The sequence below is a fragment of the Falco peregrinus genome, chromosome 8 (assembly GCF_023634155.1).
Source record: "Falco peregrinus isolate bFalPer1 chromosome 8, bFalPer1.pri, whole genome shotgun sequence".
Taxonomy (NCBI): domain Eukaryota; kingdom Metazoa; phylum Chordata; class Aves; order Falconiformes; family Falconidae; genus Falco; species Falco peregrinus.
Genome location: NC_073728.1, coordinates 53,828,414 through 53,854,624, shown reverse-complemented (window position 1 = coordinate 53,854,624; position 26,211 = coordinate 53,828,414). Strand labels below are relative to the sequence as shown.

Below are 26,211 nucleotides of genomic sequence, written 5' to 3'. Positions count from 1 at the left end.
GTATTGGGGGGGGGGGGGGAGGGGGGGGGAGGGGTGGCATTTTCTGCGGCCGGGGGGAGCTGTGGGGACACTGGCAGGAGCAAGCAAGGCCAGCGGGGACATTTCCTCATTCTTGCACTCTGCTTTTGCTTTCACCCTCTGCAAATGGGTGCAGAGCAGTGATAAGCACCTGCCCGCACCATGCCCTCTGCAATCCTGGGCCTCCAGGCAGCTCCCTAGTGCCTGCCTGGCTGCTCGGGTGGTGGGACAGGAGTATGGGGGAGAGGGACATGCCCCATGTACCTCCACCGTACCTTTGTATGCCCCAGACCAGGTGGCGTTGAGACAGCATCTTTCCTGGTGTGCTAGCAGCTGGGGGCAGCTCTGGAAGGAGAGGGTTCATGCACTGCTGCAGGACACGGGAAGCACAATGGTTCTGCAGCAAAACTGGTGCAGCAAGTCACTGAAATGCAGCCAGACAGGGCTGGCTTTTGAGATATTTCTTTTCGCTGATGGCCCTCACTCAAGACTTTTCTTCCACCTCCAAGACCCTTCTTACTTTTCTCCATCCTGTGCTGCACACGGCAATCCAAAGCTGCTGCCTGCACGTGGAAATTTGCTCCATCCTGCAACCAAAGGGTTAAGTGGACTCTGGGGCTGAACTAAGCTGAACTCAGCGCTTAATTTTCAGAAATGCTGAGCCCTGCTCCTCTCACATTGTTTTCAGCCAGAGGCAGAGGAAGTAAGTGCTCTTGGAAAAGGGACTGTGTGTGTCGGCTGTGCCTGGGAGGGTCTGGAGGCTGGGACCACCCTTTGGCACATAGAGCAGCTGCCCCTGCGCCCAGGAGCTGTGCCGGGAGCAGCCCAGGCTGCTGCTTCGAGGTCTCCTCCCTGGGATTGGGGTGTGAACCCCAAGCATGCTCCCTGCTCCTGCCTGCAGCCCTCTGAACACGACCACCGCTCCAAAGGCAGCAGTGTGGTGTCACCGCCCAGGGGAGCCTCCAGACTGCGCGGAGACAGAGCCAGGGAAGTGGAGGCCACAGATAAGGCATGGGAAGGAAGAAGGAAGGACCAAAGCTAGCTAGCTGAGCTCCAGGGTTTGAAGATTGCTGCAGCGCCTGTCTGGCACTGTGTTGCTGGGAGGAGCATTCTAGTTCAGCCCTGTGCAAACATCTTGGGTTTTGTCCAATTCAGCTTGCAGGAAGGTTTGGGCTCGGCAGGGAAAGCCCTGCTCTGATACTGCATGTGCAGGTGTCTCAGAGGCACCGGTTTCGCTAGAAAGAGCTTAGCGATAAGGTGTAGGAGAGCAGCCAGGAATAGCAGTCACAAGCGTGCAGCCCCATAGTGCTGCCTCTCAAGGCCTTTTCGAGCTCTTTTAATCATTGCATCCCTTCCTCGGCCAGCCTGCCCACAGCAGGCACCGCTCCAGCAAGCTGCCTTGCTGAGCATCCTCGCCCAGGCAAGGGCAGAGCTACAGCTACACCTTCCAGCACCATCCCTGCTCCAACAACAGCTGCAGGGGGGGGCGACAGCCACAGCATCACACATCACAGTAGCTTTTAGGCACAGGACTATTGGGGAAAACCTCTTTCTTCCTCTAGAACAGCTTCTTCCAAGGTTGCAGAGGTAGCCCAGACCTCGCATCCTCTGCGAGATCTGAGCTAACAGCTGGTGAAACCATGATGCGCCCTCGGGATACTCCTCCCAGCTCCCTCTGACTCCTGTCAGGTCCCTCCTGCCTGCGCTGTGACAAGGCTGCAGGGACGAGGGGTGGGGTGCCAGGCTCTGCCCCACAGCAGCTCCATCCAGCGCAAGGATGCCTGTGCCCCAGCGGAGGGCACAAGGGGACACGAGATCTGTCCTGAGCTTCTGAAGTTCCCAGCTTGTCCCACCTACCCAGGCAGCCCAGTCCCAGACCCCCGGCTCTCCTGGGGTAGAGTAGGTGCTACTCTCCATGTCACCTGCAGAAGAGGATCCCTTCCCACCACCCCTCTAGCCAGTGCCGACCCTGTAGCTGTTGTACCCCCTCTCACCCCCAGCATCGCTTTCTCAACATTTCCACTACCATGATGCCTGGTCCTGCTGTGCACCCACCCAAGATGGCCACCCCCCCAGGAATCAGCCCCACAAGGACAAACTCACAGCTGGCAGCCAGATCCACCCAGTCTTCGCAGCAGAAGAGGGTCCCCAGGTGATGAAAAGTGTCTCTTGGCCACCTGATCTCTCTTGACTGATGTCAGAGCTGCTGCAAAGAGGTCCCCCAGCTCCACCCTTCCTGCTGCCCCATCCAGTCACAGCTTCTCTCCTTGGCTTCTTATCCCTGCTCTTCTCCCAGGCTGGAATTATTTCAGCCCAGCACTGGCCAGAACATTAAATGGCCTTAACCCTATCAATAATGCAGGAGAATTGATGGCAGGTAGCTTGTAGACAGCTGCCAGCCTCAGAGGGGCACTGAGACCTCCCTGAGCATGGCCAGGCAGGACCTGGGGTGTGGATAAATGCCCGCAGCCCACACGGGGTGGCGAGCTCAGGCAGGATCTGACTGGGAACCCTCCTGCCTTGCCCACCTCTCTGGACCTGGAGACCTGAAGGGGCTCCTCTCTGCTGGCCCAGGTGAGGAGGCTGCTCACCAGCCAGAGGGACACAAGGAAAGCACTGGCTGGACACAGCTATGTGCAAGCAGCCATGTCAGCCTTTGCACTGTGGCCTTCTATGTGCTGGACAGGTTTTCCCATGGGGCAGCAGAGGACGATGTCTCTGATGTGTTCCCTGCATGCTGGGGAGCTTTTGCTAAGTCCAGAGTCTGTGCTATTCCCATCTGAAAAAAGGTGGCACTGTGCCTTTCTTTGCAAAGATGTTCGGAAAACCATTGCATCAGGGCAACATGCTCCAGAGAGGCGAATCCGAGCTACTTTCCTACAAGTTGCAGGCTGGTCTGGGAGCTGCTGGCAGCGAGGCACAAGCCAGGCAGCTGCTTTTCTACCCAGGTGTGTGTGCAGGGCCCTTGTCAGGGCACCACAGCCAGCACCAAGCCACCCTTGCTGGCGGAGCGGAGACGTGTGAGTGCACTGGGGTTCTGCCATCTGGGAACTGGGTGTCCCCATCTGGGAGGCTGGGGTTCTGCCATCCAGGACATGTAGCACGAGGCACAGCTGGTGCTGGGAGCGCAACCCCACTTGGGACTTGTTGCATTGCCCAGCTCCCCGCCATGAAAGGGGCAGTTGGCTGAGGGGTGCTCTTGGCTACTGGGAGATTCCCATTCATTTCCCGAGGGGAGTTTAGGATGCAGCCCTTCAGTATGCAAATCCTGCTGCTTCCATGAGTTTGTAGGTGGCAGGGTGTGACAGTGCATTTGACCTCCCCCTGGTAGGGCAGAGCTGCTGGCACCAGCAAGCATCACCTCTAAGGAACTTGTCCTAGGCTTTGAAATAGCAATGCCCAACCTCTGCCTTCCTCTCTGTGCCCAGTGTCACCCTAAAGGACATTGCACTGCTGCTCAGGCCCAGCGTGCCCCACAGCAGCCCTGCAGCCCCGTGGGGGAGCCCATTAGCTGATAGCTACCAAGCCAGCCGAGATGCAGAGTGCCGTCAGGCTCTCCCCATACTGCTTATTAATTGTCAGAGCCATTAGATGGCAGCAACTACCACGCCAGCAGCACCTTGCTCCCCACACCGTCCCAACATTGCAAAAACACTTTTGGAGCCAGGTCCCAGCCCTGCTGCCCACGGCCCCCAAGCATCCGCAGCTGCACCTGGTCCACAGGATGGACCACAGGGTAGGGAAATAACCCCAGAATGGGGCAAGCACTCTGGGACTGCAGAACTGGGCTTGCAAGGAAAAACAAGGGAAGGCTCAAAAATACGGGACCAGCATTCCGTGCAGCAACGCCAGGCTCAGCAGGGACATGAGTGCAACCAGCCAGGTCATCTCCAGGGAAGGTGACTCTCTAGAGTCCATCTGCAAGGGACTGCTGTGAGCACCCAGCTGGGAACCACCAGTTGGTGACATGCGAAAGCCAGCCTCTGTGCACCACACTAACGAGCACTCAGTGAAGCCACACTCATTTCCAGCGGTGATTTTATTGTCTCTGTGTTAAAGACGCTACGGGTAAGGTAACACGCTGAGCAAACCCTGCCAGGGATGTGCAGCCACGGCTCATTCAGGTGCTGCCTTGAATAGAGCTGACTGAAAATCAGAAGGAAAAAGTGCTCAAAATGTCAAAGTTGTTCTCCTTGGAGAGGTTTCCAAAAGAAATGTGTTTCACTTGGAAATACCTCTAGAAAATTGAACTTTCAAAATATTTCATTTTAACTTCTCAGTTTTCCTGTATTTCTCCCTTCTAGTCTCTCTTTCCCTTTATTATTCTCCCCTGCCTCTTCTTTTACCTTGTTCCTATTTTGCCATGAAACAGAAATGAACAGGGTGGGGAAGAACAAAAAATGACAAAGTGAGCACAACCCCCCAGATCTCCAGTTTTTCATTTTTCAATTTCACTCACAGTAGGAAAATGGTCGTGAAGACACATTTTGTTCATTTTTAGACTACAAACATGAATAACAACCCAACCTCCTTATTCCTTTTCCTCCAACATCTGCGATGTGAGTTGCAAGGGGCTGAATAGCCATCTCCTGCACGCATAGCACCAAAAAGCAAATCCAGCACTGCTTTCCCTACCGCCAGCCCAGCAAGTGCTGGTACAAGCAGCGCCCACCACGGAGCCTGAGCAAAGACGAGTCATACAAACCATCCCATCTAATTCACACAGCTCAAGCTCACGCTTAACCATACAGTAAAGGGAACATATTTAAAGAAATCTTTTCATAATCTGGAAAAAATCAGTATTTTTGGACTTTCCTCTGGAAGAAAAAGATAAATAGTGATGAAGATATTAATTGCTTGTGCTGATCCAGGGGGTTTTTTTTAAGATTTTAATGATCCAAGCTGTTTGGAAAGGTGTTGGTCTTCATGCCATTTCCTTTTAAAAGCAACAAAGCAACTCAGTGAGGCTAAGCATCTTGTTTTGATATTTTCAGAGTGGAACATTTTGATTTTTCAACTTACAAAGCTTTCCTGCTTTAATTTTTTGTATATAAAGCCAAGATTGAAATCAGAATGAAAGCTTTCAGTTTAAGCTAATTAATCCAAACACTTTGATTCAAATCCCATTGTTTCCTCAGTTTTGTTCTCTGGGAATTTATTTTAAGTGTCTGCATTCCATTTTTAGACCAAGGTAAAAAAGAGAAGTGAGATTTCCTAGAAAAGAGATAACCCGCTGCTTTCCCGGGGCTAGCCATTGTGCAGTATTTCATATGCTTAGAAGTGTAAAAAGAAATTATCTTTTCTTAATGATGTTGCTTGGTCTCCTGAACTGCACATGCAGCACGGTCTGGAGACCTGGTCTGAGGTTTGCTGCCAGCCCCCAGAGCGAGGAGTGCCATGCTCCAGCCTGAAGATCTCCTAGATTCTCCTGGAATCTCCCTGATTCTGTTTCCCCATGAAACAATATGAGGAACAAAAGGAAAAACAAATTGTCGTGATAACAGCACTCCAGCAATAAGTAAGAAGCAGCATTTGCCAAGGCGACGTTGCTCTTTCTGAGAAGGTGGTGCTCCCTGAGGAGCTCTGGGAAGACGGGAGGTGTGCCAGCCAGCTTCCACGAGCAGAGAGGTCCAAGGGCTGGGCTTCTTACAGGCAGCTCATGACGGCCAAGGCTGTCCATTAACAACATCTCGGGATCCTGCCCTAACGGCTGATGGGAGGGAGGATGTTTCTTCCTTCCATCAGTCTTCACTGCTTCAGGGCAACTTAAAAGGGAAAACTAAAAATAAACCCAACTTCCGATGACCTTTAATGGGTTGAAACATAGTTGGCAATGGGAAAGCAGGTCAGGTACCTCGGGGGCCAGAGCTGCAGCTGGTATAAATCTCCCTTTGCATTGCTTTGCTGATGCTGCTTGGCAGGAGCCGCCAGCCAGGCTTTGCCGGGCAGCTGTCCCCGGAGGGTCCCTGCTCACCCTGCAGCGGGGCCGGAAGCAGGGCTGCACCGGCATGGTGTACACCAGCTCAGCTACACACAGCGGGCGAGACGCAGCAGCCCGGAGATGCCTGATCTCAGGCAATAAGCCCTGATCTTGCCCGGGAACCCCAGCCTGGTTGCAGGCCACAACAGCGTGCTCGTTGGCTTTTTCAGCACGCTGCTGTGGCAGAGGTCTGCACAGGGACATCAGCTCTCCTGAAGGGCTAGGGAGTGAAAGATTCTGGCAGGTTTTAGGACAAACACTGGTTTCCCATGTCCTAAGGCCTTTGCCATTACTCCTCCCTTAGGCAGGTCATGCAGCACCTCTCGTCTCCTGGTGTCCTGATCTTTCAGGCAGGGAGGAGAAGGCCCAGCACTCCTGACATGCAGGACAAGTCACTCTAGAGGTTCTGCGGCACTTGTTTTCACTCATCTGCTTTTGATTTGGGAACATTTGTTTCACTTGACCTAGGGACTCAGTCCCTGTGGTAACGAGATGGATAATGCCAGAGGACCTGTAGCTCCCCCCGTGCATGGCGTAGGCATCCCTGCCTGGCTTTGCAGGATGGTTCCAGGTTACAGCTGGGCTACGGTGCACACCAGCTTCGCCTGAAGCAGATCCAGCTTCACAACCATTCTCCACTGTGGATATTTATTTTCTGCTGAAACTATTTGCACAGCACTAAAATTAATGACTGAAAATGTGAGTTTGCTTCAAAATAATCTATCATTTGATTATCGCTTTAATGCAGGCAGCCTGAGGAACATCTGCCTCTGCCTGTCTGTGTCTCCTCCTGCCGACACAGGGAATTGCTGGGAAGTGCTGTTGTGCTCCTGTGTAAACTGGAAGACAGCCAAACACTGGTGAATGACTTGGTGGTTGCTGGGACTGAGGAACAGGAGCGGGGTCCTGTGCGGGCTAAGGCACCAGCTGCGCTGTCAGGTCCCACCATAGCCCCCTCTTAAAACACCCACTGCCCTGTTCACTGCTCTGGTCCCAGTTGCTGTTTTCCAGGCACTCCCAAAGTAAAGTGACTATCTCCATCATCTGGAAAGTAATTCTGTCATCACTGGAAGAGTGAGTCGGGCTTTGCAGTGGGGCAGCAGGCAGCAACATCTGACCACTCCTGACTTCACCTCTGCCAGATCCCACCTCACAGGGGAAGCAGGGGACAAGAGAAAAATGGGTGGGGAACTGTCCAGCAAGGCGGAATTTCCTCCACCCCATGACGCAGACCATGTGCTGTGGTATAATGGGGTCTCCAGACCCCTTAGGCTTCTCTGCTGCCTTTTGGGAACATCGCAGCCCTGGACTTACAGGCTTTTTTTGGAAAATGTCACCAGCTTCCGATGAGTCAGAGTCCTGCTTCTCTGCAGCCTGCCCAGTGCTTCGTGCGAGGCAGCGGGCTGTGCTGTGCTGGGGTCCCCACAGGCATCTCGCTGCTGTTGTTTGGACTTAAATCTTCTCGCTAAGAAAGGAGAGCCTTTTGCTGCCAGCACACATGCAGGCACGTCTGCCAGGAGCTCGTGTTGGCAGGGGTGGGTTTGGCCAGCTGGTGCCCCTGGGACACACAGACACACTTGTGCTACGGCACTCTGGAGCAAGGGCTGCAGCTGGGATCTCTGGCCAAGGCATTTCCACTCCTCCTGAAACTGTAATTCACAGGGCCCGGCAGTGAAGGCTGTTCACCAGGATGACTACCAGTTGAAGGGGAAAGAAAGCAGGTGGAAGGCCTGGGGCTCCTACAGAGAGACCTCTGAAAACTGTTCCATGTGACTGTATGTGTGCGTGTTTGTAAACACGTATGTATGCATATGTCTGTACCTAGGGGTGCTGAAAGGGATGTTATGGCTTCAAATAAACCAGAAATGCCAGAGCTAAGGCTGCTGCTGAACCATTCCCCCTTGTGCTTTGGGGACAGATACGCTTATATGATCTTGTAGCTCTCTGACCTCTCCTAATCCTTCCTGCTGGCTTTGGGACCTGCTATCTGATATTCCCCTTGCAGCCTCTCCATTCCTCACCTGGTCCCCAAGTCACTCAGGAATGAGGAGGGATCCCCTTCCCTGGGCTTTTCCCCAGGCATCCCACTCTGCAGAAGCGGGATGGGACCTGCCCCTCCAGCCTTGAGGACCTTCCCAGGGACAGTGGCTGAGTGCAGCCTCACACAGAAATATGTGCGTGGTGGCTTCCCAAGCCATTGGTGAGAGAGGCAGTGAGCCTGGTATCTCCAAGTTCCTAGTGCTGGTATAGCACAAGATACATTTCGAGCCCAGCTCCTGATGGCTCCGCATGCAGCCACCAACTTCCAGCTCTCTCAATGACGAGCCAGTGTCGGGGAAAGAAGAAAGACAGTTATCAACCAGGTGAGGAAAGTTTGGTTCAGGTCACTCTCTTAGCATCTCACAAAGGCGTGGAGGCAGGGAGAAGAAACCCAGTGTCCAGGGAAGCTGACAGTAAAATCAAATTAAATTAGCACTCTTCTGTCGAGCCTCTTACCCTCACCAGTGCCGTGCCCCTTTTCACTGAACGGTGCAGGGTCCTGAAGGCAGCAGCTTCCTCTGCACAGCCTGAGCTACGTGGCACATGCTGGGTACCGAATGAGGCAGGCGCCTTATGGGAAAAACACGCATCTAATAATTGCTGTGAAAGACCGTGTTGCAATGCACAGGCACAAAGGGATGAAAGGAGGCTGCGTTAACATCTTGACATTTCCTCATTTCTGACTTCTTGTCTCAGGCATCCCTAACATCCTTTTGTGACAGCTTTTGCAGCCAGTTTCCTCAGTCAAAGAAAAGGAAATGGGATTTCCAAAACACCCTGGGCAGCGCTGATCGTGAGGGGCTCCGAGCAGCACCCTGCACCATGGGCCCTTGCTGCAGCCTGGCTGGGGTCAGGCCCCTGTGCAGTAGCTGCTGGCTGAGGCAGGGAGGTGACAAGAGTTAGAGCTCCCTGCTGTCAGCTCACCGCTGCCAAAACCCAAAAATCCCATGGCAGGGGGCACCTGATGCCCTGCCCACCTCCCTACTGGCAGCACCCCCTCTCCCTTCCCCACAGCACAGATCTGCCATGCCAGCACCACCCTGCTGGGAGGGGACCAAGGCGAAGAGGTTCTGCACTGGTTCCCCCTGAGCTCCGCCAAAGCACCCTGTCCTCCTCTGCAGCCCTCTGCAATCCCAGCCTGTCTGTGCTGGAAATTTCAAGTTGCTCTGAAGGCAGCAAGTTAACAAGATTTGGAAACCAGGTCAGCGGAAGAAGCTTAATTAGCTCGCTGAACCGTGGGGACCAGCTCACATCATGTCTGCTTTATTGACTCCCCAAATGGACATTATTGATACGATGGGTGTGAGCCTAGCTGCGATTGGGGTCCTGCGTTCTTCCTTGAGGAGGGGACACCTGGGCACTTGTCATGCACAGGGAAACTTCACAAAGGGCCCCAAATTAGCACCACGGGACAGCCCGAGCCATCCTGCCGAGCCATATCAGCAGCACTGCTCTCTGCTTGCCTGTTCCCTCCAGCCCTGCTGTTCACACACACCCACTGCCTCTGGGAAGGGGACAGAGCCAAAGGGGACAGGCAGCAGGGCTTGCAGCGAGCTGGCTGTATCACCGGCAGCGCAGGCGTAGCTCACAGGACCTGCTACCTGTCTTGTCATGTCACCGCAAACATCTGCTGCTGCAAAAAAAACAGCAAGAGAAAGGGAAAGCAAAAGGCCCTCTCTGAGCAGCGCTCCAGCCCCAGGAGCGGGAGAGATGCGGCGCCTGTCACGCTACATGAAAAACCCCTTTCATTAGCGGCACGATTGTAGCTTGCCTCTTTGAATCGCAGTGCAGCTTCTCGGGGGCTCCGCAGGCAGGGTGGGCACAGCCCTGTCTCTGCTCACATCCTGGGAGCAGCTCCACTGGGTGAGGCTTTATTCTGATAAATAGCATCTCACAAACAAAACAATGATCTAATGGCTTTGAAGCCCTTCCAGGAATCCTGATGTGCTGCTAGCAGAGAAGGCTGCTAGCTCATCGCATGGGAAGAGCCCCCCTTCTCCATCCTACAGCCAGGTGCCATGCAGACACCCACAGCCCCTCCTTGCTCCTGGCATGGGACTGCCAGGACAGCTGGGGCAGGCAGCCTGGACAGCTGCTGGACGGGAACCTTGGCACAAGAGGAAATCCAGTTTTTAGCATCAATTGCTAAATGCCTCTGTCCTGGGACAACGTTTCTTTGCATGCTCAGCCACCACCGGGCCAAGCCCATGAGTGAGCAGCATGGGACTGGCAGCTGGCAGCACCATGCTGGGGGGGAGCCCCGTGGGGCCTGTGGGGGGAGGGGTGTCCCAGGTGAGGAGGGACCAGTCCGGAGGCCCCGGAGCCGCAGGCAGAGCCACAGGCAGGGCAGCTGGTTGGCCACCAGGCAGGGCAGCATGCAGGGTTGAAGACAGGCTAGAAAGAAGGGCAGGGCAGCAGCCAGGGACAGACCACGGGCGGGAATGCAGGCAGGGCAGCACAGCAGGCAGGACTAGACCACAGGCAGCACAGTGGGCAGAGCCAGACCACTGGCAGAACTGCAGGCAGGGCAGGGCAGCAGGCAGGGCTAGATGGCAGGCAGCACTGCAGGCAGGGCAGAAGAGAAGGCAGGGCCAGCAGCGGGCAGCACTGCAGGCAGGGCAGGGCAGCGGGCAGGCAGGGCAGCACTGCAGGCTGGGCCGGGCAACGGGCAGGCAGGGCAGGGCAGCGGGCAGGCAGGGCAGGGCAGGCAGGGCAGGGCAGCGGGCAGGCAGGGCAGGGCAGCACTGCAGGCAGGGCAGGCAGGCAGGGCAGCGGGCAGGCAGGGCAGGGCAGCACTGCAGGCAGGGCAGGCAGGCAGGGCAGCGGGCAGGCAGGGCAGGGCAGCGCTGCAGGCAGGGCAGGCAGGGCAGCGGGCAGGCAGGGCAGGGCAGTGGGCAGGCAGGGCAGGGCAGCGGGCAGGCAGGGCAGGGCAGCGGGCAGGCAGGGCAGGGCAGCGCTGCAGGCAGGGCAGGCAGGCAGGGCAGCGGGCAGGCGGTGCCCAGCAGATGGCGGCGGTGCCGAGGCGGCGTGTCCCGCAGCCGCCCCCCGGGGCCGGGCCGCCGCCGCCCCCCGCGCCGCTCCGCTCCGCGCTGCCCCGCCCGGCGCTGCCGCCCGCCCGTCGGTCCGCCCGCCGCCCCGTCCGTCCGTCCGTCCGTCCGTCCGTCCGCGGGCTGCGCCGTGGGGCGGGGCGGGCGGGGAGCGGCGCTACGCGGCGCTGCGCGGCCCCCGCCGCGGCTCCACACCCCGCTATAAGAGGAGCGGCCGCGGCCGCGCTCCGCAGTGCATGGCAGCGCCTCGCCCGGTGCGGCGCGGCTGGGACCCTCCCCCGGGCCGGTCCCGGGCGTCCCCCGCCTCGCGTCGCCCCCTCCCCGCCGCCGACACCCTTGACCTTGCCATCCGGCCGCTCGGCAGGGAGCGCAGCGGCGGCCACGGAGGCAGCCGTGCTGGGTCGCGGAGCTGCCTGGGGATGCGTTAGCTGGCGGATCGCACCGAAATATTTTTCCTAGGAAAGGGAGAGGCAGCCTCCTCCCGCTGACGGGGGAGTGGAAGAAAAAGGATTTAAAGAGCATCTTTGCCCCCTTTGTTGAATGAGGAGGACGGAGGAGGACCGGCAAGATGAGCACTAGCAGTAAGTACGGCTTTCCCTTGCCTATGCTATGGGGTTGGGGCTGGTATGGCACTGACTGGCTGGGAGAATTGGAAAGAAAATGTCACGACAGGGCTGACGAGCCTAATGGGATGTTTTGGGGTTTTTGTTATTATTTTCCTGCCTGCCTTTTGCTTTCTGACAGGGTCTGGCTTTGCTGGCGCCCTTCTTTCATGTGAGCTAAGCCATGGTGCTTATCTCCACCGAGTACTTTTCTTGGCTTGTATTTCTGGGGCTTGGAGGGCAGATCATGGACTAAAATGTCGATATGCAACATGGTGAGGAGTCTGGAGCACTCTTGACAGGCAGCAGGCTCACTTGCTGCTGCTGCTGCCTACATATAAATGGACATGGGGGCAACAGCCAATGGGGAGGAGGGGCAGGGTAAGGAGAGACCCAGAAACCAGGGACCTGAGCAAAGCACAGGTGTAATCCTGAAAGACATGTACCTTTTGCAGCTGGGGATGTGCGTGTTTCTGTTCTGTGAGAGGGACAGAGGCACTCACGTGCTGTGTATGAATTTCTAAAGAAGCAGAGCTTGGAAATGTGCTGCATAGGATGAGAACTGGCACCTGGTACTAGTCTGGTTACTTCTGGTTTTGTGTCCTTGTTGCAGAGTCTGGAAAAATTGATCAGGGTTGATTGAGTGACAATCAATTTTTCTTTCCTCACTGATCTGATGTGTGATGGCTGTACCCACCTTGCTAGCACAGTTCTGATCCATTCCTTTAAAAGTGGTGGGCCCCCAGAGTTAACGCTGATGGCCATCTGAGGGTCTTCCTCCTGGAATAAGTTGCCCTCCCTCCTGTAGGTCCTAGAGGCTTTGTGAAGAAAGGAGGACTCCCCCAGGCAGAAAGAGAAATGACTTCTCCATTGCATTGGTGTGTTGAGGTTTCTCAATCCGAGGGCTTGGGGTGGTTCCCAAGCAAAACACTGTGAAAAATGCCTTGGCATGCTGCAAAGCAACAGAACAGGTGATTCCTGTTGGGCTGTGTCAGAGGCAAAAAAACTTTCCAGGTGCCCTCTGCACGAGCCACACCTGGGACAGGAGCTAGCCCCCTTCCCGAGGGTGCAGAGCTGGTGGTGCCCAGGTAGGAAACAATAGGGACTGATTCTTTCTGAGCCTGCTGGATGCCTGGTAACAAAGGGGCCTCCCTCAGCCTCTCTGGGTGATGAGCTTGGGTCTGGTGCAGAGGGCTGGGATGGCGCACGGTGCTCGCTGGGGTCAGTGATCACAGCGGTCAGGTGGGACTTAGCTTCCTCTAAGCCAGTTTTGACAAATGCGTGTTTGTTCCTTTTGGGATTCCTTTCCAGCTCTTAATAGCTAGGCTGGCTGCTGATAGCGATAAGGGTTGTTTATGGGACTGGTGTGTTAGAACTATCTGATTGCACCGCAAAACTCCTTTATTGGGTCCTCCCACACACAGATTGGTGCCAGCAGACCCAAACGTGCTGCCTGCCTGTTGCTCTGACATGACTCACAGGAGGAGGCCACTGGGCAGGCAGCGAGTGCACAGCTGGCAGTCTCTTGGGAGGTGCTCCTCCTTCTGCCACTGCCTTGCTCAGACCTTGGGCGCATCACTCAGCCTTGCCTCGGCTTCTGGATTTGCCAGCAGCAGGCTGCCACCACAGCGCTCGCCTAGCCCTTTGGATGGCTCGGCAATCTTTGCCTAAATATTGCCATTACTAAGTAGTTGTGTGTTTTAGTAAAGGTTTGGGAACTTTGTAATATCTGCTGATTACTTCCTGTGCTATAGGTTGGTTACTTGGGGTCCCAAAGGGACCACAGCTGCTACCAGGGCTGGGCAAACCCTGCAAGGCAGCAGATTCTACCCTGTTAGGCTTCCAGACTTCTTCCCAGTAGCTGAGGGGCTCAAAGCAGGGTTTGTCATAGCCAATGCTGGCTCACGTCTGTTCTTAGCAATGGCATGGTTCCTCTCCCAGCTGGCTCTGTAAGCAAGGCATGGGGTGTGGGGCACGCTCTTCTGTCAGCATGTTCTAGTGACTGGTGTGAATGTTGCCAGAAACTTTCCCCTCTTGCTGCTGCCTCACCCAGCTCAGTGCATCCCTACCCAACCTGTACCCTTCAGGTTTGCATGCCTGCAAGGCAAAAAAGGAGCCCAGGAGCCTTGTGTCAGGGCCCTCTGTGCCATCTCTTATGTTGCTGTAGTGATGCTACCTGGCAGTGACCTGCAATGGCTTTTGCAGCCTTTTGCTAGTGGCCAGTGGCTCAGGGGAGCTCAGTGCTACTTGTTGGTCAGAGGCTTCCCAACCCTGCTTGAGGCTCAGCCTCCCAGGCATGGCCAGCTCTGCTGATCTCTGCATTGATTTTTTTTTTTTTGGTTTGTTTTATTCTTCCCTAGTTCCTGTAGTGGCTGAGGACTCTGATGTGGTAGGATCAAGCCAGCAGGCTCAGTTGTACTCCAGCCTGCCCATTCTGGTCTCTGTCCTGGTGCACAGGACCCTACCTGTGCAGATATGAGAGGGAGGTGCAGGAAGAGGATGATGGGTGATGAAGCTAGAGTGTGCATGGGGTGATGACATACAGGTGTACCTGCGGCTGCAGGACCAAATTTTGGGACTGGCAAACCAGTGAGGACAGCTGAGGATAAAATGCCACCATCCAATCTGTGAATTCCTACATTTTTTCCATTTTACTTGGTGCATTTTGATAACACTTCTGTCCTGTCTGAAGCTGATGTGAGTCAGGAAACCTGGTGCTGTGGCCACAGCTGTCCTCAAACCATGCGGTTGTGAAAAACCGTGAGGCCTCTGGGGAGCTCTGTGCAGGATTTGCTGGGCTGTACGGGTGTATCTCTGAAGATGCTTTGTGCACAGCATGCCAGTCACCTGCCCTTGTTAAGGGAACAAGGGTTTGCTTTTCACCCTGGTATGGGTCCCAGGGTTGGAGCTCCCATGTTGTCATCTCACATGATGCAGGGAAGGCGAAGCCATATGGAAATCTTGCTTTTAAGGTGAAGAGGAAGAGGCCCTTGATTTTTGGGTGTGAACTCATATCCTGAGGCTGCAGAGCAGACCAGGTGGCCCTGAGGGTGCAAGGGCTGTGCTGGCCAGGAAGGTGGCCTGTCCTGGGCTTACCAGGTGTGCAGCAAGCATTTGGAGGGCAGAGTGTTGATATTTACATTAGCTATACTATTTATACCTCCCACTCTGGTTAGTACTGCTAATTGGTTGCACGTGGATTCATAATTCATAAACAGGTTTATCAGTGCTGCTCTGCATTTCCATTGAAGCTGGATCCTGTAGTACAAACCCTTGCCCAAGAGAACATCCCTTAAAATCACCCCTGAAATCTATGTTCTGCACTCAACCTCTCCCTCAAACTGGCCTGTTGCGGGGAGTTTAATGTTGTGCTCATCGAAAAGCAAAGGGTTGAAGCTGTCAAGTGCCCCAGGGATTTAAGATTCTCTGAAATGAGTGTGAATAATCCCTTCTGCTGCTTTGAAAGTAGCCATGAGCTCTGGGTGCTGCAGGTCCATGCAGTGAAGATGGTCTGTGAGTACCTGTGGGACCCATGGGACCCATTTGCATGTTGTCTCTTTTGACCCAGCTCTGTGGGGAGTGGGGGGCTGCTGGAAGTCTTGGCACTGGTCTTGTCAGGAGCAAGGTGCCCCTTGTTATGGGCAACACAGATCTAAGTGACTCCTTAGGGAGGTGAAATCCTGGCAAACTCTTGGGTCAAACCAAGGTTTGCAGGCTCTGGATCAGTTTTGCAATGGGTGATTGAAGCTGGTTCACAAACTAGGTATTTTCCAGAACCCTTTTTGTCTCCAGTGTGCACCCCTGAAGAGGGAGACCAGAATCCGTCCCCATGGCAAGTTAATTCAGGGTGGAGGGGACCAGTACAATTGATCCGCCATCCTCTTTCCTCTGAGCAGCTGACAGCCTGTCAGAGCATGGAGAGCTCTGGCAGAGGGCTTGGTATGCAAAGTGGAAAGTTTCCCCAGACTATCCCAACCTCTGGCATCTCTCATTCCTGTTTGGAGGCTCCCATAGTCTCAGAAAGCTGGGGAAGGAGACATGACAGGAGGCTGGCCAGCTTAGCATTTGGGCAGGAAGGCTTCATGGCAGGTACTGATGAATGTAGCATGTTTGCTTGGTTATTTTTGTCTTCCCTAAACCATGCTCCCTGTTACATGGTGATCCACTAAGCGTAATTACCCAGTAATCTCTAGGCACATGTGGTTACAAGGTGTTTACCAGCAAACTATTAAGTGCCAGTGTAATTAAAGAGGAATCACATGGTGCTGCACATCTCTGGGAGCTCTCGCTCTGCTCTGTACAGCTCATCAGGCATGGTGATTCACCAGGTCTCCCCACCCAGTGGGGTAGGACCTGCTGAGGAGGAACATGGTGTTTCTCCTGTGCTCAGAAAGTACAGTGAACCCAGAGGGACCAGCCTGTCAGTATGATGAGCAGTGTTAGTCTCCTCCCTTGGTGGAGGCCCTAGTGCTTGCAAGGGTGACACCAGGCCTGAGGAGTTGTGGTGCAGATGAGTCTTTCCAGTCATAGCATTCACGGTGCCTGGTCACCACTGGTTCCTGTTTCATCTTAGCAATGCTGGAGGCTGCCACAGGCATGCAGTTAACTGGGGACAAAGCACAGCTCCCATGAGGGAGGACCCAGCAGAGCAAGATGCTGACTAGAGCAGTGGTGCCTGGGTGCTTGGTGAGATGACCTCTGGCTCTGGGTAAGCCCTTGTGCTCTTCACCCCTGCTCCCCCAAGGCCTTCTGGACAGGCTTTTCACATGCAGTGGGGAAAGAGGTCTCCAGTCAGAGCTCTTCCTTGTCTGGCAGGTTATGGAGGAGGCTTGTAGAAGGAGAGCTTTCAGAAAGGCTGGAGTAGACTCAGTTCAAGGTGCAGGTGGGACAGAGGAGAAAGGAGGGACACAGGTGCAAGACAGTCTTGCAAGAGATGAAAGCTACCTTCCCACTATGTGCTCTCAAAACCCACCCATGGACATGACCTACCATCTATGCTTCTCCAAAGAGGGCTCTAGCACTGTTTTGCAGAATTTGGGCAACAAGGGGAACTCCAGGTTCTCCACCCACATCTTGGTCCTCTCAATTAACACCCCAGCTTGACTCTGCTGCCACTACCGACCTGATACAAATTGTCGCCTCTTCTCCCAGGCTGACTAGCAAAGGGGCGATCCCCTGTTGCATTCACTTTGGTGCCAGAGAATTTGAAGCCCAGGCAGCTTTTCTCTGTCCTCAGGCTAGTGGATGGGACTCTGTCCTCTCATCAAGCTTCATTCAGACTCTTCTGCAAACCATCTTTCTTGGCAGCCTGCCCTTTGAAGAACAGGAGCCATGGGAAGTGGCCCTGCAGGCCAACGAAGTGCATGCTGGAAGGTCAATTGAAGCAATTGAATTATTTCAAGGGCCTACCATGCTCTTATAAAATAAATAGCAAGTTTTCTAATGACAATCAGTTTAGCCAGATAACTGTATTTGTGGTGCCAGCAGGCTGGACTAATGACAGACTGACCTGTTATCAGCATGCAGTCAGTGTGGTGCTGCCTTTTGCTCTCGGCAAAGCTGTGAAGGAGTAAAGGCAAACTCCCCACGTTCGTGCCAGAGCCTGCAGTCCTATCATGATGGCGCCATAATGAAGTGTTTGGAACATCTAATTGGGTATTTTTAAAGTAAATACATCAGCACCTTTCAGTTGTGAACACTGCGGCACCTCTAGAAAGCATCCTGGGGATAGACTGGTGATGGCAAGGATTTGGGTGGAAAGTGATGGGGAAAGGAGAGAGCTTTATAGGATGAAAGGGGACTAGGAGTGACCACGGTGGCTGTAGGGAAGGCAGAGGCCAAGCCCAGATGTTTCAGGTCCAGGAAGTTTTCTTGTAAGCAGCTCAGGGCAAGTATGGCAGGGTGACTGGCAGCCTGTAGCAGGGAAGGTGGTTCTTGCTTGGAAGATGCCAAGGCTGTCCCAGTCCCCCTGTGCCCAGCATCTGCCTCTTGAGTCTGTAGACTCAGTAAATCCCTGGGGAAGGAGAAGAGCTTGAGCGCACTGATGCGCAGCCCTGATGGATATGCCTTGCTTTCTAGAAAAGGGCTGTCTGAAGCTTAACAGGACCAAACTGTTCTAGCGTGGCAGCAAACTCAGGTGCACAGTTCCCATTTATTTGACAGTGGCTCAGGTTTTTGGTAGGCCATAGTTTATACCCACACTGAAAAAAATGCATGTGTAATCTTCTGAATGCTTTATCAGTATCAGCCATAAGCCCTGGCCTGGGAATTGATGTGCCTTCTCTGCTGCCTGCGGCAGAGATCTGAAAGAAAAAGGAGCTGGTGCTATGCTTTTCTTCTGCAGCCTGTCTGACCTTCCTTCTTACCCTTTCTACCCTGGCAAGGTCCTCTGAGCCCCAGGCATCACTCATTTTTCTGTTCATGGACATTTTACTCCACTCCTGTTTTGAATAATCTTGTTCTTGAGATTTGGATAACTGGGAAAGTCCTTGTGGGGGGGAAGGTTTCTCTGAGAAACAGGACAGTGTAGGAGAGGAGCGTGTGCTTGAGGGTTAGAAGCCAACAGGATTGCTTCAGTGTTTTTTTTCGTGGCAACAAGTGGCACATTCTGGAGAGCATTGTGCTGCTGTGAGGCAAGAAAGGCATTGCTGGTGCAAAGCCAACCCCAGAGCTCTTCCTCAGCCTGACTTCAGTCCACTGCAATCTAAATTAAGTCTCGGGGTTTGACTTATTCTCACAGCAATGAATTATACGACTGTTTCTCGGATACATGCAGCCAGGCTGCAGTCTGCTGCTGGACAAGATGAGCATAACCTAGACCAGGACTCGAGGTGTGAGCTCCCAAAGTGCACGTGCCAGGCTCTGCAGTACAGCACCCCTCACAAACATGCTTATAGCATCTTGCTCATGAAAACACATTGCAAGGCCCTTCCTGTCCTTCCAGCATCTGTCTTACACTAGCAGACCCTGAAGATCTTGCTGCTTTCCTCCTGGCATCCATCCCCCTGCCAGCCCTGGGGACCCCTTTGTGCAGAGGCGTCCCGGGGAGGACCGCCCAGCCCGGGGACACTTGCTGTGAAGGAGAGCTATTTTTAAATCAGCTGGGGGACAGGGTGGGTTGTTCCCTGGCTCAGCAGCACTTGTTGGGACATGTCGGGCGCCATGGTAGGGATCTCCCAGTCGCAGCTGCTCCCCAGCCTGGATTCTCAGCAGAGCAGGGTGGCCAGCTCAAGGTGTTTCACCCCACCCCAGTCAAGGACTTTTTCCCTGCTAAACCCTTTAAAGAGGAGGGAAGGAAGCTCTGTGTGAAACCTATTTCTGTTGCATGTCGGGAGCTGTAGCCCATCCATTGCAATCTAAATTTAAGTCTTGGGGTTTGACTTGGTTTTGGAGCCTGTTCAAGCCCCCAAAAGAAGGGGCTTTGGCTTCCTTGCCTTGGCCACAAGGGCTGGATCAGGGCTGGTCTGTCTGCCACTGCTGCCCTGCCTGTCTCCGGCTGCACTGAATGACTGAGTGCTCTTCCCAGGGAAAATAACCTCTGGTGGCTTGGCCACAGTGGTGCCCAGCTGGGGTGGCTGTGTGGCTTTCTCAGCAGGCTGGTGTGGCTGCAGGGTCTGCATCAGATGGGATGCCTGTGCGTGACCACAAGCAAACATGTCTCTGGGCTGCCAGGAAGGACCTGCAGCTGGTCCCCATGGTTCATGCTTGCCCTCCAAACTGGAGATCAATGGTCAGGTGCTGAGTACAGCAAAGGCATGGGAAGGCTTTCTTGCCTGGCCTGAAGAAATGGGGGCTGGGGCACACAGAGGTCCCAGAGCCCCTCTGGAGGTGGTGCAGACCCTACTTGCTCTTGGAACTGAGCAAAAATGCAGCCCACATAGGGAGGCTGCCTGTGTGGGGCTGTGGCAGCCAGGTCTGGGCAGGCAGTGTGCTGTGCAGCTTGGCCCCAGCTTCTCCTGCCATCCAAGCGGGCAACTTTGCTCCATATTTTCCCTCTCTCTGCTCTTATCACAGCAGTCCTCAGAGTGTGACAGAGTACAGGCTTCCCCAGCTCTCATCTGTGCTCAGATCACAGCACAGTGCTGGTCCCTGCAAACCCCTCCCTCCCTCTGCCTTGGCTGCCCTGCGCTGTGCCAGGGGCTGGAGGGTTTCCTTCCACATCACTCTGCTTCCTCCTCTGCCTCTGCCCCTTCTGCATTAGTTCCTGGTCCTCAAGAGGATGAAGAAGGTGGAGCAAGGTAAGATGAGTTCATTCTAACCTCCTACATGCTGTAAATAGCCATGTCACCTAAGCATCATCTGAGAGTGATGTCACCAAGTTCGGGCACCTGGGGACTTGCTGCCGCCTTTGCAGACACATCCAGCACTTGGTCAAAAGGGTTCCTTCAGGTCTCACTGGTGACACGGAGCACGTCATCGCATTAGCACACTGCCAGACACCTCTCAGGTTATGCACAGCCTAATCCCATCTGGCAGCTGCTGAGGCTGGCGTCCTGCGGCTGGATCAGCGTGCCCACACCTCGCTGGCAGCAGCAGTGAGACAGCTTGCACCAGGGAGCCTTCCCCCTGCAGCAAAGATTTAGAGAGCTGCCTTTGGCTCTTGCTGAGCTGTGCTTGGTGCAGGTGGTGTGGGTGGGTCAGGGCAAAGGGGTGTAGGTGTGTCAGGTCTCTGGCCAGACCATTGGGAGGGAATGGGAAGGCTGTTCTGTAGGGAATAACCAAATCGGGGAGAAAAGTGGGTTTTGTGGTGCTGGTGCAGTGCCTATGTGGTCCTTGAATCCTTCGCTCTCTCCATCCAGGCTGGGCTGGAGGTTGAGGTTGAGCAGGTAAACTTTGGCCCTTGCTATCTGTCCAGGCTGTCACCAGAGAGATTCAGTTTCTGGGACAGGCTGTGCCTTTGGAGGGAGTTTTGCTGGCAGCACCAACATATCCCCAACCTCTTGACCATCAACCAGCATGGGAACCAGGCAGTACAGCAGCTTACATGTGTATGGGCATCCAGGGAGAAACAGCCATCTTCTCAGCAAGGAAGCCCTCCTTCTGGTGGTAGATGCTGAGGCATGAAGCTGGATGATCCCCAGCTTTGGAGCCTTTTATTCAGTGAGAAAATCCATCCCTCTGTACACCCACAGATGCTACTTGAGAGAACTGGTGCTGTTGCCCCACCATCTGGCCCAGCTGCCCCCTTGGGAGAAGAGTGGGTTGGAGCTGATCGTTCCCCTCTGGGACCCGAGGTGCCCAGCAGTAGTGCTGGCCAGGGAGAGCTCAGGGACTGAGCGTGGATGTTCTCCCCTCCCCTCCTTTTGAAAAAAGTCGCTGCCTGCATGGTGAGTTATGTGGTGATGACTGCTCGTGATGGGTTACATATAAAATCCCTCGCATCCCTGAGGATGCTACCAGTTGAAGGCTTTTATGGCATTTTAAAAATAGCCACAGAGGGGGAGAGAATGAGAAGATGGATAGGTAGGTGGATCCCTAATAAGGAGAGGAGAGGAAACAGCTAGAGAGGGAATGGAAAGACTTTAGTGAACGGCATGTGAGTGATTACTGAGGGAGGGGGTAGTGTGGTCATACTGAGACACTGAGCCGCATGCCCAGCGGGAACAGGAAACCCTATAAAAAGCTTGGCTGTGAGATGTTCCTTGCACGTGCTGGGGAGAGGGATGGGGCGAGCATCAGCTCGGGCTGTCTCTCCTGCAGGCGCTCACTGCTTTCTACAAGTAGCCATTAAAAATAATCCATGACTCTTGGCTGGCTGGCTGCTGCTGCTCTTGCGTGATTCCCTGAACAGCTCCAAGCTCATCCGTGCTCCTTTCCTGCCTTGAGCCTCAGGCTGACGGCCTTGCTTGGGAATGATGGATGAGGTTGATCCTGGCCCTGGCTTTCCCCAAGGTGGCCTTTCCCACCTGGGCTGTGCTCCAAGAAAAATGCTGAGAGCTGCCTCTCTGCTGTGTCTTCTGGCTTTCTGCTGCCTGACAGCTTGCAGCACCCAGAGGCAAGATCTGGTGGTGGTGGTGGGGCTGAGTGAAGGGGCAGTTCTCCAGTGTGTGGCTGGAGCAGCAGTCCCTGAGCCACTGTCAGGAGGTCCCTTCAGCAGGACAGCCATGCTCTGCGTTGTCACTGCCAGCACAATGTCTCCCCAGTCCCAGGAAGCAGCTCCAGGCCCTTCCCTGTGCTTGTGGCAGCGCTCCCCATCACTCAGGGAAGATTACACAGAGTGTCTCCAAGAAATGCTAATTGCTTTGGCTTGTGCTTGGTACGGCGGAGCCACTGGGCACTCGGAGCTCTTAGTCAGCTTAGAGATCTGCCAGATCCTTCCTCTCCCTCCCTGGGAGAGCTGGTGGAAGTCTGCTGTGGCTGGTCCCCGCATCCCTGGGCCCCAGCTGAGCTGCTGGCCCAGATCTGCGGTCCCAAATAGCTGGCAGCACAAGGCATGGTGCATTGTCACCGGGGCACTGCAGGCTCGGGGTGAAACACCCCAGGCTCAGCCCCGGGCAGGCACAGTGCGGGGGCAGATGCACCCCTTGTGCTGGAGGAAGCGTGGCTGTAGAGACACGGGCATTTCCCATCCTGGGGGAGGAGGATCTAGCTCATGCTGCAGCAGAAGCTATCAGCCCTGCTCTGATGTCTGTCCTCCCAGACCCCTCAGCTGCTGCTGCCCACCCCTGCTCTACCACTGGCAATTAAAGCTCTGTACAGCCAGGCTCATTTGGTGCGGGCTGCGGGAAGCATTTCTTGGCTTTGCCCTGGCTCCAACTGCAGGGAAAAAACACTGCTAACAAGACTCCTCTGTCAAACTTGCCAGGCTGTCACATCCAGGCTGTCTTCCTCTTGCTTGCTCTCTTGTCTTCACCCCCCTTCCCTCGTCTGCTAGGCAAATACCCAGGGAAGCAGAGGCTGGTGATGGGTTAGCACTGCCAGGCTGGAGAATGGTGAAGCTGGTGAGCGTGTGCTGCCTGGTCCTTGTACTGGCCTCTTGCAAAGGATTGCCACTCACCCGTGCGTTGATCTCCCTGTATTTCTCAAGCCTGCAGCTTTTTTTTAATGTTCTGGCATGGGAGCTGAAGTCCAAGGCCAGCCACCCTCTGTGGGTGCTGAGGTCTCTACCTGGGGCAGCCCCTAGGCTGGGGAGGGTGGAGAGGTGCCTCCTGCCCTGGCTGGCTGCTGCTGAGTCTGAGGAGCTTCTCACCTGGTCTGTAATAACATCTGGAGGAGCAGCGGGTGGTTCTGAGCCAACTGGGCAAGTTGCTGGCAAGTGCCTGTTACCCTCCCCAAGGTGGGGTACCCCCAGCCCCTGCTCCCACCTTGCCTGCCTTTAACTGGGCTGCAGTGAGAGCACCCTGTGGCTGTGTGGCGAAGCAAGGGCTTGCCAAGAGAGGTCATCTGTGGCTGCCCCAGCCCTTGCTCCCCGCTCGGCTGGTCAGGTGGCATAATGGGTCTGGTTTGGGAAATAATTCTGTTCCTTGGCGGGCAGTTCTTGGCTCATTTAAGCCAAAAGCATGTACAACAAAGCCCATGTTTGCTTTCCCCTGTTGAAAGCGGGCTTGTTCCCTGGAAAGTGCCGGCTCTGCTGGGCCTGTTAATTGTCACTAATGAGGAGCTGGGAGTTGTGGCTTCCAGAGACTATTGGGGACAGACTGTTGCTTTGGCTTGGGAGGCACGTCTCTGCAGGGAAGGGAACGGTGACCTCAGCATGGGGGAGTTACGCTGTGTGAATGGGTTTGTTACTGGAGAATGCCCCAATTGATGGAGTGGCAGCGCTTACCATGACTCCTGAGAGAGGAGAGCATGGAGGGTTAAGAGGATCTCTGGTGCTTACTGTACACACATGGATTTATTTACATATATATAGCAGGGAGGTGGGATGTGGAGACCTAAACCCACCCTGTCCAGGAGGGAGGGTTAAATCTCTGTGGCTGGCCCTTGCTGGGAGCACAGGGCTGGCGGGTGGCAGGACCTGATGCCAGGGCTTGGCCATTCACCTCCAGCCTGATGGTTGAAGGCTTTTTCCCTTGGCCCTGATGAAAGGCACCAAAGGCTTTTAGCAGGAGACAGCCACATCTGCCTGCCTGCCACTTCCCATGCTGGCAGCCCCCCCCTCCTTTTGAAGTTTGGTTTCTGGGCATATGCAAGAGCCAAGGAGAGAGCACAAGTGTGGGGAGGGGGTTATGTCTGTGCTGAAATCCCTCGTATGCTCCTGGGAGTTTATTGTTCTGTATGTGCCTTGGCCTGCCATGTCCCTCGCTGTCCGTGGGCCAGTTTGTCCTTGCCCACACCAAGCCCTGTTTGGTGCCTCTTGACCGCATCACTGGGCCACACATGTGCTATCAGCAGAGGCTCAGGATGTGGCTGGGGGGCAGACATTAAGCTCCCTTACAGTGGTGCAGAGGTGTGCTTTTACCTGCCAAGACAGCCCCGTGCCACAGTGAGGAAAAGTGCTCCTCTTCCCCCAGCAGCAGCAGCGTTCTGGGTGCCCATTGCCTGCTGCCCTGCTCCAGCTGCTCCTGTAGCATCTGTGCCAATTACTTCAGTGGTTTCTCTCATCTTTGCCTAGCTAAAATGGCTGAGCTGTTTCACCCAGTGCTATTCCTGGGAGTTTTCTCATTCTCCCATTCCCACCAGGCTTTCGTGTACAGCTAGCCCTGTTGACTACCTCCTGCTCCCCAGGTACCCACTCTCATCCCCCTCATCAGTGGGCTGAGACACCACCCCAGCACTCGCTATCTGCCTGCAAGAGGCTGTTTCTGTGTTTACTGCTCAGCTATCGCGAGGGCAGCTCAGCAGAGGGGGAGCTTCCCTTTGGGATTTGTTATTTCATTAGAATAAACAGTCAAGTGGGATGTTATTTTCCATTCCAGCTGAGAGAGGTTGTAGTTGCTGCTTTTTGACCCAAACCGTGATGTCTGTTTTTTAATTCTCTGCCTTTAATGAAGTGGGATGCAGAAGTGAGAGCAGAGCATGCTTTGGCAGTGGATGCAGCTTGCGTTCTTGCAGTACAAGGGCTTATGTCAATGTGCGTGCAGTTGCATCTCTGCCTCCTACTCCAGCCTTGCCTTAGGGGTTCGGGTGAGCTGCAAGCCAGACAATCGAGTGTACTTTGTCCCCTACTGCCTCCAGGCTCCTTTCATAACCAGCCATGGAGATGGCCCACCGTTGTGGGGCTGGGGCTGGCCATTGTTCTGAAGGACCTTGTGCTCCACTTGAGGGGCTTGGTAGTCTGACCACCTTGGGGGTTCAGGGGACACAGGCAGCCCTGCTTCGCTTGGGAAGTAGCAGGACAAGGAGCTGGCACAGCTGGTCTGAAAAGTGGGCTCATACCTCAAAACTGAGGTGGAGTGGGGGTGTGGGCAGTGCTGTTGGCATGCTGTTTGATGTGCTGTGACCCAAAAGCTGAGCCAGTCCATCTGTGCTAGTGGAATAAGGAAGGTGCTGAATAACCTGGCCCAAGATACTCATCTATCCATCACCTTAAGGGTCTCTTCAGCTGGGGGTTTGAGAGCTGCCCTGGAGCATGGGAAGGGCTCCTTGCAGCCTTCTGGGTGCCTAGCAGGGTGCTGCCTGCCTGTGCCACAGTGAGAGTGCCACAGTGCAGCCTCAGGCTGCCAGCCTAACTGGCAGGGAGGACATGCCATGTCCCAGAGGGACGCTTTGCTGGGACAGTTGGAGCAGGTCTGACAGACAAGGTCTTTGTGGTGCACTCGGTGCACACCCTGGGTTGCCTTGCTGAAGGTCATCCCAAGGTGAGCTGCCTAAAGGCAGCTCTCTTCCTCTTCCACAGCACTATGCTTTCCCACCCCATCACTCCCTTCTGCCCCAGTCTTCACTCCATGACTCTAGACTGTTTCCCTTTACTTTTTTGCTTCCCCTCGCCACCTCTTTCTTTTTCCTTTTTTCTCATTTTCTCCTGTCAGCTTTGTTCGCCCCAGCTGTGTACCAGGGTTGCCATGGTGACTGCCAGAGCATCTCTACATCCTGGAGTAGTGGTCCTGTGCTTGCCCTGCCTATGGGGAGTGGCAGGGTACCATCCTGCCCCTCAGAAAGGCCAGCTGCTGCCACCTCCCAGCATAGAGGTCCTTGGGGACATCCCTGTGACACATCCTGGCGTCCAGACAGAGGGCAGGGCATGGGGTGGCCCTCGCTAGCTCAGGATGGGGCTGTGCAGCACCTTGTGCAGGGAGCTGGGGGAAGACCTGGCAAGGCTGGCTGCATGGCACAGCTTTATTTGCCTCTATACTGCCAGAAGTGATCATCTTCAATAATGTCTTTTAATGAGTGCGCACTACTTAAGAAAAATAGAGGAGCTGCTGTAGCACAGGCAGTCGCTTAGGTTTAATGGGGCACCACCACCTGCCAGCAGAGGAGTATAAAACTGTATAAATACAGAGCTGTACCCTATTGCAGGACACATGTACCTCTTCCTCTTGCTTTTGGCAATAAGCTTCCTTTTCCCATCCTAGGAGCCATGCTATTTCTTCTCTTGATATCATCACCTGCCACCATGCAAGTGACTGTGGTGACTTGACCT

General features: G+C 54.7%; 1 protein-coding gene across 7 annotated transcripts in view; it reads left to right on the top strand.

Annotated features, from left to right (window-relative positions):
• The first annotated feature begins 11,093 nt into the window (after positions 1-11,093).
• The window catches only part of ABLIM3 (actin binding LIM protein family member 3), a 56,061-nt gene continuing 40,943 nt past the window's right edge, over positions 11,094-26,211 (top strand). For 2 of the 7 annotated variants that reach the window (XR_008748546.1, XR_008748550.1), the window contains exon 1: positions 11,110-11,666. Coding sequence is in view for 1 of the 7 variants with exons in the window: in XM_055812917.1 (XP_055668892.1) it covers positions 11,654-11,666 (13 nt within the window). In the remaining 6 variants the exon portion in view is untranslated. Of the gene's footprint in view, positions 11,667-26,211 lie in introns of all 7 variants that reach the window. The other 5 variants (XM_055812917.1, XR_008748551.1, XR_008748549.1 and 2 more) reach the window with 5 other exon arrangements.